Consider the following 15006-nt stretch of genomic DNA (forward strand, 5'->3'; position numbering starts at 1 on the left):
CCCCCCCCCCGCCTTGGGAAAATATGGGCAACATGTGGTGTGCTAAGCAACATTTCAAGTGTAAACATTAAACTTGGTTGGTAAATTTTAATTTACCTTTTAATAATTTTCTGACTTACAGGGACTATTTTTAGCCCAGGAGAGCTTAGTGATTTAGTGAAAAATGCGTTGTAATAACTGCAAATGTCAGACCAGAGTTGTTTGTGGTTTAGAAATGTATCAGATAATGGTTCCTCATCCAGGGCGGGCTTAGCTTCCCAGGTGAGAGGTGGAATTTTGGCCCATGGATGACTGAAGGTTTTGCTAATGTGATTAATGCCTTCAAATTACTTACAGAATGGCAACAAAATGCATGCAAATACTCCCTGAAGAAGAGCCCTATTAAGCTTATTCTTCATTTCTGACAGGAAAATCCCAAGTTGCTATTTAATTTCAGAAAATTAACGGCAGGTAGCCGTTTATGGCGGGCAGGGCGTGAACTGCCGGTCTCTGAGTATGCTGAGCTGTTAGCAAAGCCTGAGAAGAGAAAATGGGAGAAAGAGCCACCCACAGAGGACTTTAGTCCTTAAACTTGTTTGTGGTTTGCTGTTGCTACAGAAATCTATCCTTTGAAGACGGCCTCTGATTGGAAATGTGCTCTGGAAAAATCCCTTATTGATGCTGCAAAATTTCCTCTTCCAATGGAAGTATTTAAGGTAAGATGTAAATTCTTAGCAGTTTATCTCCTATTTTCAAGAATAAAATGCTTAAAAAGTTTTCCACATCACACCCTTTCCCACTTTGAAAAGCTGCCTTCTTGGGCCAGCTTCCATTTTCAAGACTTAAGGGTTCTTCTTGTTGTTAATTTTTTTTTTTTGGCCGGGGCTAGGGCTTGAACCTGCCACCCTCGGTATATGGGGCCGGCACCCTACTCACTGAACCACAGGTGCCGCCCGAGGCTTAAGGTGTTATATGATTCATTTTGCTGTGTGTGTGTGTGAGTGTGTGCGTGTGACCTTCACAAAGACCCACATTACAAGATGCTGATTAAATGTTTCAGGTTTACTGTTTTTCTTCATAATGAATTAGCATAGAAAGCTCATTTTCACCTGCCCACTTCCCACCACAGAAATAAGATATAGCAAGTTGAATACTGCTGTTTTTATGATAAAAATGGTAGAAAAGGATGCTTCTCATGATGGTTCCATTTCCTCGATGGCTCTGGATGCCTGTCCTGCATATCTGCTAAGAACCAGGCCTCCCGCTGGTACCCACAAAGACAAAGGCCTTATGAAACACATCCCCACTGAGGCAGCTGCCAAGCTCTTGATGCTTCTAAAATTATGCTTTTGAGAATCATGTGAAATAGAATATTAAGTTGTGGGCAGGAATGATCCACTCAGGTCAGAGGGAATCATAAAACCAGCCCAGCTTAGTTGGAGCTGGAATACACAGGAAGGCCGTCTGCCCAGTGGTGTCCTTGGACAACTCTCATTGTGGTTGTGATAGACATCGACTTGCTTTTCGATGGAGACACATTTCTGCAGCACGGTTGAAGTTCCATGGGGAAGATGAGAGTCGAGTGGTGGCTGGGCACCATACCTAGGACTTTAAGGCTTAGGCTGGAGTTCGGGCTTCCTGGGTATGGGTGATCAGTAAGTCCTCCCCTGGGTGTTTAAGCAGTTGTTTGTGGCAAATCCTTGGCCTTTTCCCCCAGCGCTTGACCTGCGTGTAAAGTTGGGAGTAGTAAGACCACGTCTTAAACCTAGCCAGATAATTATGTTGTGATGTTTAATTCAGTGATAATTTTTACAGTATTGGGGGCCTACTCTCCTAGAGGACAGCGTAAATATAATTTCTGTTAGCAGATGGCTGGCCATGAGGCATCTTTGTGGCACTTTTGTGTTTTGGGAGGGTGACTGATCAAATCCTCTCTTCCTCCTCCTCCTCTACCTCTCCTTCCCATTCCCTTTTCTTCTTTATCCTTTCTTCTTTAATAATACCCCCCCCAAAAAAAAACAATAACAGAGAAACAGCATTAAGTCTCTTGTACCTGTCACCACCCAAGCTGGCCAATCCTCATCACGCCCTTGACCTCCTCACCTAGGTCATGTTCCAGTGTGCAAACCAATCACTCCCTCACTCTTGAAAAGATAAATTTAATTTTGAGATACATTATACATGTATAAGGAGCTCAAAAGAGTAAGAGAATGGAAATGCAAATTTGTGCCATCCAGTCTGGGACATGGAGAGTGCCCAGCCCAGGCCCTGACTGCTGTGCTGTGTTTCCCACTCTGGGTTCTCATGGAGGGTCACTCCCGTGTGCCTCACTGCTCAGGAGAGGAGAGAATAAAGCTGGAAGGGGTCTGAGCAACAAACTGGCTTTGCTTTTCCAGTTGATGAGTCCAGAGTGGATGTTAAGGGATTGAGGGATGACCACACCTGGCCATGCCCCACCCCCCCCAACCACCACCAGTTAGAGCATGAGCCCCAGGTGCTGGACATGGCCTCTTCCACACCAGTCACATCAAGAGCCCCAGGTGCTGGACATGGCCCTCCACCCACCAGTTAAAGCATGAGCCCAGGTGCTGGACTTGGCCCTCCCTTGGAGACATGGGCAGGGATACACTTCTCTCACTTCCTACAGGTCTCTGCTTAAAATTACAAATGCCAGTCCCCTCCAGCCTCTCCCCACTGCCATGCTGTCTCCTGCACAACCTGGATCACTGACTATAGAATGTTCCTTTGCTTTTTTCTTTCCACACAGGGCCTGCCTCCCCTTGCCAGCACGCCGGCCCCGTGCGAGCAGAGTGCTTATTTTTATGACTCCTTTCTCCCCCCCAGGCCTTAAACAGTGCGCTGAGTGCAGTCAGCCCTCAGTAAATATTCTCCAGTGGATTGGTGAAGAAATAAGTCCAAAAGTTAACAGAGAAGAAGAAAAGGGAGAACTCATCACATAACTGAGACGCCCCCAGCAAGTGAGCTCCCAGGGAAGGGTGTCGTTTTCACGATGGCTGAAAACAGCCCAGGGGCAATTCTTGGTTGAGGATAGGAGTGTTGAGGACACTGAGAAGAACATTAGGGATGAATTTTAACGTTACGGCGTCAACAAAAACAGGCATATGGGCCATGAAATCCCGTGGCTCACGAACTTGAAATGTCAAGGCTTGCTGCTTGCTAGGGGTGATCACAGAGGAGGAAGTAATGCTCCTCCCCCCTGCTGTGCGTGAGGTGCCTTTTTTTTTTTCATTTAAAGCAGCAATTCTCAACCTATGGGTCACGACCCACAGGGACTGTATTAAAGGGCCATGGCATTAGGAAGGTTGAGAACCACTAATTTAAAGTGCCCATCCCTTGTTACCCCCTTTGGTCCCGGCATCAACTTGCTGCTGTGTGGTACGTCTATGGTTTTCTCGTGAAACAGTTAATAAATGGAGATATGGTCGGCTTGGGGAATCCGCCCGAGAGAGCACTCAGGCCCAGGCACGGAGCTGACGCCCAGAGACTGGTTTCTGCTTTCCAGGCAGATTACTTTTCTCTGCTGTGCTGCGTTGCCGCCCCACATCCTGCTTCTCAGGTGTGTATCTACCTGAACAGGTGGGATGTGGCAGAGCAGTGACTACCAGATGTTTCCGGAGAGTTTACATTTTATTTGAAGCTAAGGGGGGGGGGCGTGTTTTTTGATGTGACCTGCATGCTGGGTAATCTGGCTCTGATCTGCTCCACTGTCACCTCCTTGATCAATTCCTAATCAGTATCTGTATCAGCTGTAATGAAGGTTAAGGGAGCTGAGGTGGGGACAATGGAGGCTGAAACTTCACAAGGACTCAGAGCTGATCTGAAGTGTCCCTGACAAAGTGCTTCAGCAGAATACCCAGTCTCTTGGGGTCCTTCTGGTAGCTCAGTTTCTGTTAAGCAGATCTAAAATCACGTACCATAACTGACCAATTGAGAGGTAAACACCAGACGGGTGCAGGGATGGCTGTGAGGCCAGTTGAATTGACTTTGTAACTTCCTTCCTAATCCTCCTTTCTCCACTAATGTTTAGTAAACAAAGGGGAGGGGAAGCTGAGAAAGGATAATTGATAAAAGAAATGCCGTGTGGGGCCATTATTTTATTTGTACACAAACTAACAAGCAAGCAGGGGTGTCCCATGCACATGTCTCTTCCCTGGTGAGTGTAATCAGGCTGCTTCTGACACACAAAGACCTCTATCCTGTGGTTTCTACAGTTGTTTTTTTTTTAAGCTTTGAATGAGGAGCCTATCAGTGTGAGCCCTTTGAGGGACCTCTGCTGTATTTGAGCCGGGGAGCCTGAGGTTAGAGACCAGAGAAGGATTAAGTGCAGCCAGGAGAGAGCAGCTTTTCCTTCGGGTTCTGCGCCGTGCCGCGCAGCCAAGGCCCTAAGGAGGACCGGAGCTGCTCGCTGAGGAGGCCTGTGCGCTTGTGATTTCTATGGTGACTGATTTCTTTTTCTCTTATCCTGCAGCTAAATGCAGCAACCCCAGAACCCTCACAGCTAAGCTTGGCCTTCAGGTGGGGTCTTTAGATTCCTCCAGAATTGGCTTCAGCCTCTCCCACCCCCACCCCTGCCCCATATAGAGACAAACTTGATTTCTCCAGCCCAGTCATGGAGCAGCAAATGTTTGGGACACACATTTGGAACCATGTTCTCATCAAGTTCCACCCAAGCAGTTCTTTGAAAGAAAGACTGTTTTGGCAGCCGGTCATTTTGCTGCTGGACTGATGGCCAATCCTCTGGCTGTCTTCAGGCCTGTGGGTTTCACTTGGGAGTTTTCCATCCAGTGTCTCTGTCCCTCGGGGCTCACCCGCGTCCAGGCCCAGGAGCACAGGTACCGTAGGGCTCCTGGGACAGTTCCTCCTCCTGACCTTCTGGTTTCTTTGCAGACTTGAAGGGGCTTGTTAAACACCGTCTCTCTGGGGTGGCCAGTCCCAGAGCAGCGAAGTATATCTGAGGCCATCCTTTGCAGCCCACAGAGCTGGAGGCAGGCACATCCACATGGTCCATGGTGTGCTGGGTTCTTGAAGGGAAGCGACGTGAATTCCATAGCAAAGAAAAAAAGGACCGCAGGGCCTCGTTTTTATGAGTGTTGGAGAAAATCCTGTAAAGAGACTTACTAAAGAGGGCAACTTCGGTCAGACAGTAAACGTAACCATAAAAGTCGCAGAGTCCAGGTGTATATGAGAGTTTGCTGGAACAATTGCTTGATCACAGGGCCTGAATGCTGCCGCCTGTGGTCTGCTAGATAGTGCCTTGCTTTTAACCGTGCACATTAAGAATTAAAGAAGATAGTCAACTTCCAGTTATCTGCTCTGGGAGTTATCACTCCCACACCGCTTCTGTTTACCGCCGATAATTCCAGTTGCTACGGTTGCAGAGAAGGAGAGTTGTTACTCACATGAATGCAGCGTGATAGGGTCTGGGCTTGGTGGGTGTGTGCAGAGGGAATAAATCTCTTGTTTATAACACTAGACACATTTCAAAGTGAGTGTTGTGACATACTTTTTATTTCAGATTTTTCTTCTACTCTCCATTGATAAAAATAATTAAGGGTAGATGATAATTCTCTTATCTATGGAGGATTCTATCATGGGTTTAAAGCACAGTGCAATTGCATGGAGGCCATTTCTCCCCCCCCCCCCCGTCCCCCCTAAAATGCACCCAGAGCAGGCCATTTCTGTGAGCTCATTGTGCCTTTCCCCACCAGGCAGGCGGGTGCACCAGCAGTATCTCTGGTGGGGAAACTGAGGTAAAGAGAAGCTCATGCTTCAGAGGTTTGGGAGCTAGAGGTGAATGAGGACCACGTGCTGGCATTGTGACCTTGTCATGGGCTCTGACCTTAGTGGGTTCCCTGTACCCCAAGAAAGGGCACCCTGAGGGGGTTGGCTTGCTTTAGCAGGATGCAAATTAAAAATTTCAGAGTCTTCTAAAACTAGCTGAGTGTTGTGACAGTTGCCTATAGTCCCAGCTACTTGAGAGGCTGAGGCAAGAGGATCACTTGAGCCTAAGAGTTGGAGGTTGCTGTGAGCTATGACATTACAGCACTCTACTTAGGGTGACAAATGAGACTCCTTAAAAAAAAACATGCTGCCCAGTCACGTGTCGTCTGTGTCCTCTCCCTCAGCTACCTGACTTCTGGTCTGCTTGTTGGGATGGCATGAGGCTGAGAACAGGATAAAATCTGCCTCCCTCTTTATTTTCTGTTCCCTTTGAAACCAGAAAGGCACCAACACAGGTAGATCAACCTTCACATGAGTGTGTAATGTGCCGCATTCCAAAACCTGAAAAAAAATAAGTTTAGAATAGTAGAAACCCAACTTAAGACCCCTTAGTGTTATAATAAAATGACACCCTGGCAGGCACCTGCAAGATTTCTAGATCACAACAGGATTAACACTCTCCCTCTCTTCCCATGGACCTCCCACCCGCCGCCTCTACCTCCCCACCCTGCCCTGGTATCTTGATTCTCTTGAAAGTAAATCCATCCATCCACTTGTGTACACCAAACTCCAGTGTGCAGATGAATTCAGAAAATTTCGTCATTGCACTTGTGATTTTGTAATAGTTCATGCCCTCCCTGGACCTCTGAGCTTCCTGTGATTCTGAGACATTGCAGGTCCTAAAAAGGAGACCAAGAGTGAGGCGTAGCTGAAGTGTTATGGATCCCGCTTCCCTGTGGTAAGATACCACCTTGGGAGCATGTTTGGAGTGTGCATATTAACCTGCCCAGACCTTATTGGGCAGTGTGCAAAGGTACAGAGGGAAGAAACCAGTGAGGTTGTGGGCCGTTCACATGACCTCTCATTCCCCAGCAGGAAGAGCTTAGCACCCTCAGGGCGGCAGCCTTGTGCTGGGCACCCCACCCCCACATGTCATCTCTGTCCTCAGATACCCTGACACATGGCAGCAGGATTAACTTTACGTTGAGCAAACTCTGAGCTCAGAGAAGTTAATTTCTAGAGATGGTGGCAGAGTCAGGATTCGAATTCAGATCTGCCTGAATACAGAGGCCAACCTTTTCTTCCTACTGTTGCTTTTGTCCAGTTTTCCAGAAGTAAACTAGTATATTTAAAGGCTGAGCAAAACAATGTAATTAAAACAAAGAACCAGGAAATGCATTCTGAAGAGTGTACTCTCAGTGTTACCTGTCCAGGATCGCATCTGAATTGAGTTGATGCTGGAGACAGAGGTAAAGAGAGTCATTGGTGCTGAGGAAACAAGTGGGCGGAGACCACACAGCAGGTGTCTCATCCAGGACACGCCTGACCTCTCTCTTACCTGCATTGAAACCTGTGGGGGACAGGTGGCAGTGTCTAGGGACACTTTGATTGTTATACCTGGAGGTGCTTTTGACATCTACTGAGTAGAGTCCAGAGACACTGCTGAATGTCCTACAGTGCACAGAGCAGCCCCACCCAGCAAACAATAACCTGCCCCCAAATCTCTGTAACACAAGGGCAAATGTCTCTGGACTAGAGCATGCCCTGCAAGCAGGTGAGATTGGGCAACTGAAGCCACGGCCAGTGGTGACATGAGGGCAGTCCTGGAGATGGGAACTGTTACTAGAGCTGGCTGGGCTGCCCACTGGGCACCTTCCAGTCCGATCTTCTCGCCGGAGGCAGGCCCTGGCCTGGAGGCTTGTAGGCTGCCTGTGCTCAGTGGCCCCTGTGTGGGTGTCTGGGCAGGGTAGAACAGAAACTCAGATGCTGTGGTGGTGGGAAGTTTCACTCCTTACCAACTCTGTGTTTTTTCTCTGAAGGGTGTTATCAGCACGAATGGAGGCAGTTCAGGCCACTGCTTTATTTCCAGGGCAGTGGTGGAGTCACTCGGGTCCTTAGCAGAAGGGGCTGCCTCTGGGCTCCCTCTAAATCGTGTGGCTCGGGCTAAAGTACAGATTGCTACATTACTGTAGTTTCTCATTACTGTATTTCAAACTTGCTTTAATATACGGCTAGTAGATAAAATTGATGTTGACAGCTGTAAGTAGAAAAATGGAAATGCTTATTAGCGTTCAGCTTATAGATTTTTTTAATTACCTCTTCATGGCAAACATTTCGCTGGCTAAATTTAAACCAGTTCAATGGGACTGAAATGTCACAGTACTGTTGATTTAATAAATGCTGGCATCTTGGTGTCTGTTATTTGATGAAACTGATATCACAAGAGTAATTTTCTAATGGCCACGTGAGCACCAGGTCATTGGTGAAACAGAAAGAGGAACAGGGTGATAAATGGCCCTGGATTGTTTTTATTTTAGCGAGAATCATCGTGCTGATAAGAATAAAGGAACTAAAGCGTAGTTCATTATATACCGATTTGAATGTAATTAAAACCTTCCTTTGACTTCATTGAAGCCTATTCTTAGGAATTATGCAAATTAATTGAGGCCCCGAAGCATATGTAGTGTTTTGAATTCCCTCAGACCCAAGAGCTGGTGTGTTGGAAGTGAAAAAATTACACCGTGCAGTGTTTTTGTGTGAAGTACAATAGTCTAATAAAAGATCTTGGCACTTTAAAAATTGGGCAGGGTGAATTGCATGTCTATCTTTTTGTTGGTTTGATTTTTATCAACATAACCCAAAAGGAAGAACCAAAAAAAATTAAAGATCTGTACTCAGGTGTCGGAGGAAGAGAATCTCCCGTAGCCTTCAACTGTGCAGCTCAGGGTCAGAGTTTGGTTTCTGCACAGGGATGATTTTACTGCTTTTCTACATTAAGATCCTCACCAAGCACATGTTAATTTTGTTGTGTTAATTAGTGAGAACAGGTTCCCCCCATGCTACACTCTTCATAATTTTATGCCCTGTGAGATGTATTTATCTAATGAAGCTCGAGCTGTTTGCAGGTCTGCGATAGCTGCACAGTGCACGTTAGGGGGTGAGCTCCAGTTCTTCAAGCTTCTAAAGTAAATGTGGAGATGGGTCAAGTTCAAGTACACGCGTGAGAAGCAAGGCTTTCTCTGTCTCCTAGCTCTCCTTAGTGACGCTCTTCCTCTCCCTCTGTGGATGAACGCCTTTTGTGTCTTAGAAACTGTGGCGTTCACCCTGAAGCTTTCTCACCTGCCACACAATCTTGGGGCTGCTACTCACTCACGATGACTAGTATCAGAGCAGGTGTGTGTTGGAGTCCCCAGACTGAGGCGTGAAGGCAAAGACTTCACGGGAGGCGGATGTTTAAAGCAGCGGGTGACCACGGGCGCTTAGTGTGCCCAGGGCAGGCTCTGAGCTCGTCCCAGCCTCCTGACCTCTGATTCTTAGATGAAAAAGTGAGACCAGTCGCACCAAAGTGTAAATGCCAGACAGGGGCCGTGGCAGACTGTCCAGCCTTCTCTTTCCAGGCTGACATTCTTTCTACTTGCCTTTTTCTCACTGCTCACTCATCTTCTCACTCAATTTCTAGCTTCTTGGTGTCAGGAACCACATCACTGCTTTTCTTCTTTGTTCAGCCCGAGGCTGAGCCTCACACATGGTGTTTGAAAGAACAGGGACTGGTTGTTGGTACGGATTTCCCAGCCAGGCCGCGTGCTCTGTGGACCACACTGATCAGAGTGACCTGCCTAATGAGGAAATGTGCATGGTGAGGAAAAACTTAGGGAACAAGAGCTGTGAGCACTTTGTTACACACGTTTGTTTCTTTTTTTTTTTAATTTTCTTTATACATACACGTGTGTTTATTTGGTTTCCACTTTTTGCCTTCACAAAATTAAAAAGGCTTAAAATTTAATGACAATAACAATGTTAAGATAAGGACTAGAAATAAAAACCTCGTAAAGAATGAACGAAGATAAATACATTCAGAAAAGAAATCAGACAATTGCTGCAACGAAATATTGAGCAATAATAATAATGCAAAAAAAGTAACATTCACATTGTCAGATAAGAGTATGTCTATCATAGAATGCTTTGACTCTGAGGTTCAGCATGGAGTCATCAGCTAACTTCTTATTTTTTTTTCAAAGTCTCAAAAAATAGACAACTAATATTTATAAATAAAAATAAAAGATAATTTCAAAAAACAGATCATGCCAAATCTTACAGACAATAGGAAAAGAAGAAATACTTCAAAATCATTCTGCTTCATCTGGATACACCTGATACTAAAATTGGAACACACATTTCTTGAATCTTCGTTGTTTAATATATGAACAGACGACTGTGGTAAAGATGTTTGTTAGTGGTTGGTGGGGACTGGCTGCATATAAGCATTTGGGTGTAGTTTTTAGGGTGAGAACGCTCTCTGATACACTTTCCCCATAAGCCATTGAAAAGTGTCAGGTATTAACAGCAAAAATTTCAGGTTTTAAATAAATGATTAGTATGACTTGGTAACAGCTTTCTCTGAAATAACATTTTAGGGGCCCATAGGATATAGAGGTTTCGTCCGATAGATTTTTACTAATTATTGGTTAAAAGTGAATCCTTTGTGGTCTGTGTTTCCCAGCCTATTACGTAATCGGGAGGCACGATCCTGGACTCAGAGTCAGGCTGCTTTGGTTTGAAGCCTGGTTCCCTTAGTGTTCTGTTCTGCTTAGGTAACTTAACCTCTCTGCATCTTAATTTCCTCCCTGGAGGGATGACTGCCCTGTGGTCTTGCATAAGATGGGAGGGATGCAGGGAAAAGTTCACAAGTGCTCACAGCAGAGGGGTTGTTACTGTTTCTGCTCACTTGAGAATACAAGTTGGGTATCCCTTTTGGCAGCATTTGGAACCAGAAGTGTTCCAGATTTCAGAGTATTTGCAGTGTACTTACTAGCTGAGCATCTGAAAACCCCAAATCCAGAAAACTAAAACGAACCTTTCCGTTGTGCATCATGTTGGCACTCAAAAGTTTTGAATTTTGGAGCATTTTGAATTTGGGGTTTTGGGTTTTGGCTGCTCCATCTGTACATCCCCACCCAGGTAAGTCTCAGTGCAGGGCTGCTGTCTTAGTCGGAGAGCATGAGAACGGCCTGGGTTCTGGAGGGATAGAGCTGGTGAAAGCCGCATGGACAAGGCAAGTTGATGTCTGTAGAATCTCTTTTATGATGTCATTCTGCTGAAAATAAGGTTCCCTGAAGAGAGATTGCTGCAGTAGCCTGTTCAGACAGTCCTCCAGTAGAATGAATGGCATTTTACTTTTGATCAATATAAAACTACTTCAGGGCAAAAATAGAAATGGATCCCGACGGATATAGATAGGAAGGCCTCGCTGGCATTGATTAAGGGAGAATAGTTTTTCTGTAAGCAATGTAACTGGATTCCAGTCCATTTAAGTAAACAGTATTTCTTGAGTGTGACAGACGTATTTGTAAATATACTGAGGATTTAGTCATATGTCCTGGTAACAGGAATAACATGATTCTCCATCCAATAATTGCGAAGCATGAATGTTTCTCTAGAGCTTTGCGAAGGCCAGAATGACTCTTCTCAAACTGCCGTGAATTTTCTGTTATGGCTCAGAAGATAATCGGTTTTGTGACTCATCTGCAGGAGGCAGGAGCCCCTTCTGTCTTGAAGGCTGAGAGAGGCCAGCGGGGTGGACGTTTGAGTGAGTGCGTGCACTCCGCTGCACCGCAGCCCGCGGCCAGAGGGCTGGGGGATGACACTTCTTTTGCAATGAGAAAGACCTGTCTCACATCCTGATAAGGACGGACATGCTCCCACGTCCACAGAACTCCGCAGATTGGTCTGTCGGCAAACCCCATTCCCTTACCTTAATCACTTATTTCTTAGGAGTGTCAAATGGCTTTTAGATCCTACTCAGATGCCTCCATCTGGTATTTCAGCCCCAGCCTCTCTGGATAAATTTACCGCACCTCTCTCAGAACCCCCGCTTTATCACCGAGTCACGTGATTTCTATATTCCAAGTTGAGACTCCTCCGAGTGTCTGAGAGTGTCTGACGGCCACAGTGATGGTGCTACTCAGTTTTTATGTGCTAAAAGAAAAAGACTGTGTTCTAAAACTTCTGAGCCTGGATCTTCACAGCCCTGGTGGTTTTGCTTTTCCTTCTCTCTCTGACAGATGTAGTTTAGTTTTTTTTTGGTGTCTGTTCCGTGCATAGTCTGGTAGCTTACTGTGGGTTACCCCAGTGGTTTCTAATACTTACTGAATGAATGATAGAACGCAGAATGGGAATGATGTAAAGAAATCATCTCGTTTTTTTATTCCTTCAACTCAGTAAATATTTATCGAGGAGTTTCTTGGGTGAACCCCATAGCCTAGATGGGAGAGTTTGGCATTTCCTAGAAAGTATTCACGCACGCTGTGACTCGCTTCATGTGTGTCACAGCTCTCCCACGGCCAGCAGTGGCAGTGACAGGCCCCCTTTAGAAAATATTGTCCTGGTCTTGCAGGAAAACGTTTCTGAGACCATAATCCATAAATAACCTGAACATTAGAGTAGCAGCTTTATTCAAACTCTCAGTCACGATGGTGTCTTTATCCTGCACCCTCTCAAGTTTCTATTATGCTGGCTTGCCTTTGAGACTGATGGAATTTCTGCATAGTCGTATGTGGTTTTTGGGTTTTTCCTTTTATTTGGACGCTGATTAAAAAGTGATCTTAAGAAAAGTGGAAGTTAGGGCTGCAAGATACAGGAATGTATTTTACGGTTTCCTGATTCATCTCTGAAATTTGGAGTTTGAGGTTAGTAGTGTAAGATCCTAATCTGTGTGGATCCTTGAGACCAGGCTGTAAATAATACCTGTGTTGGATATTACTGCCTCTCAAAATGCCTGTCTTCTTTTTCAGTACACTAAACAAGCGGGCTTCCCCTAGTTTGGGGCAACAAGGATGGATTTCCCTGCAGAAGAAGTGCATGGTTTGTAACTTAGGAACTATTTTATTCACAGTGGACCAAGTGGTTTTTCTCACACCACTTTGTCCTCCACCTGTCTCAGATACCAAGTGTGCATGATTTAATTCACTTCTGGCACTACCTGCCTGGAAGTAGCCCAGACCCCACGGATGTGGGCTCAGCACAAGAAGACCCCCCCACTTCAGATGCCAATCACTGGTCCTTGTACTTCTGACTGATGGCTATAAATCAGGGTTTCTGCAACCCCCTCCCTCAGATTTGATAACTTGCCAGAACAGCTGGCAGAACTCAGGGAAAGGGCTGTGCCTGTGGCTCAGTGACTAGGGTGTCGGCCTCATATGCCGAGCATGGCAGGTTCAAACCCAGCCCCAGCCAAATTGCAACAAAAAAACAGCTGGGCCTTGTGGCAGGCACCTGTAGTCCCAGCTACTCAGGAGGCTGAGGCAAGAGAATCGCCTAAGCCCAAGAGCTGGAGGTTGCTGTGAGCTGTGACACCATGCTACTCTACTGAGGGCGACAGAGTGAGATTCTTGTCTCTTTAAAAAAAAAAAAAAAAACTCAGAGAAAACCGTTCATTTGCTGTTACTGGTTTACTGTGAAAGATGTGCTAAGAGAGGCAGATGGATGAGCCAGGTAGGATGGGCAGGACCAGGCGGGTCCCAGGCACAGAAGCTCCTGTCCTCATGAAGTCGGGGTGCAGCACCTCCCAGAACATGACCAAGCTTCTCAACTGGGAAGCTCGGAGAAGCCTCATTTGGGACCTCTGTGAATGTCTCATTTTGTGGGCGTAGTGGATTAGCTCACTGGCCATTGGGATGGGCTGGCTTGGTCTTTCTCTGGCCACAACCGTCCACCTTAAAGCTGCTTAGGGGCCCAGCAAGAGTGGCCTCTGTAGATAAAGGATGTTTCTCTCACTCAGGAAATGTTAAGGGATTTAGGAGCTGTGCTCCAGGAGCCAGTGACAGAGACTGTACTTAGCAGACAGCTGAAACCTAGAAGGAATGATTTCACGTGTGGGAGATCTGAGCCGTGATGACAAAGGGAATCCCGATTCTAAACCTGGAATGACACAACACTAACCTACCAATACTAATACTGATTTGCTTTTAAATGGGTTAGGAATATTCGAACGTCATGCTATTTTATTTTCATTCCATACTTGGCCCTGTATAGATGTGATGTTCATGTTTTCATGACACAGAGCTGGAGGAGTTTGGTGATGGACGTGTGAGCTCACTGCTCCCAGCGGGAGGGCAGAGACCCTCTGCCGTCTCTGGGAGGCAGTAGCCTCCAGCAACCTGGAGTTGTGGCGTGATGCAGAGGACTCTGTACTTCTGCTGTGGTCTTTGCTCTCTGTGTAGATCCAGTGTTCTAAATAGGATTGACCTGCCACCCTGGGTCCTTTCTACATCCCAGGGTCCAATTCAACCTAGACCACTGATGTGGAGTCTCAAACCCAGTCCACACCGTCCCTTCTGGAAGGCCTCTCAATCACAGATGCCACCCTACCACCAGGAGCACAGCCCTGGGTTCATGGTCCTGCAGAAACCAGGCTGCCTCTCCTTAGAAATAAAGCAGGCAGCATCATGTTCCTTTGATAACCACTCTCCACTCATGGCTGCAGACTGTAGTGCTCCTGACTAATGACTTCGGAGTCCGGGCAAAGCGCGGGCACAGACTCTGGACCGGGTGAGCCTGGAGGACAGCCCTGGGGATGGACGCCACCAGGCAGAGATGGTCATTCCATGTTACTAGGAGCCAGATCTTAGGAGTCTCCAGCCCGACAGCAGCGGGTGGCGTAAGGGAGGACTTCCAAGACACTGCGGTGTCCATCGGGCCCTTTTATAGTTACAGATGTGTCCTGAGTGCGTAAGGGCACTTTTGTACAGCTTATTGAGTACACAAAGACCAACCTTGAGTACATGGTAATTTTAGAAGTAGTCCTCTTTCCTAAAGCTGGAAAAGTTTTGTAATTAAATAGGAACAGATACCACAGAATCCATCAGACACGCCACTGCTTTTGGAACTGGGTCATTGTGGTCTGACAGGAACCTGAACTTTGACTCTTATTTGAATATCTATATATTTTTAATTTTTTTTTACTGATATGTAATAGACGTACAGAATTAGGGGGCATACATGTGATAGTTTAATACATTTAGGTAATTCATAAAGTTCAAATCAAAGTAACCGGGATATCCATCACTT

The 15006-nt window shown here is 46.2% G+C and overlaps 1 protein-coding gene across 4 annotated transcripts in view; it reads left to right on the forward strand.

Annotated features, from left to right (window-relative positions):
• The window catches only part of SFMBT2 (Scm like with four mbt domains 2), a 214229-nt gene that overhangs the window by 104291 nt on the left and 94932 nt on the right, over positions 1-15006 (forward strand). For all 4 annotated transcript variants that reach the window (XM_023511389.1, XM_023511390.1, XM_023511391.1 and 1 more), the window contains exon 7: positions 598-695. In XM_023511389.1, coding sequence (XP_023367157.1) covers positions 598-695 — 98 coding nt within the window. The remainder of the gene's footprint in view (positions 1-597; positions 696-15006) is intronic.

The sequence above is a fragment of the Otolemur garnettii genome, unplaced genomic scaffold, assembly GCF_000181295.1.
Source record: "Otolemur garnettii isolate 467f Iridium unplaced genomic scaffold, OtoGar3 scaffold00019, whole genome shotgun sequence".
Lineage (NCBI taxonomy): Eukaryota > Metazoa > Chordata > Mammalia > Primates > Galagidae > Otolemur > Otolemur garnettii.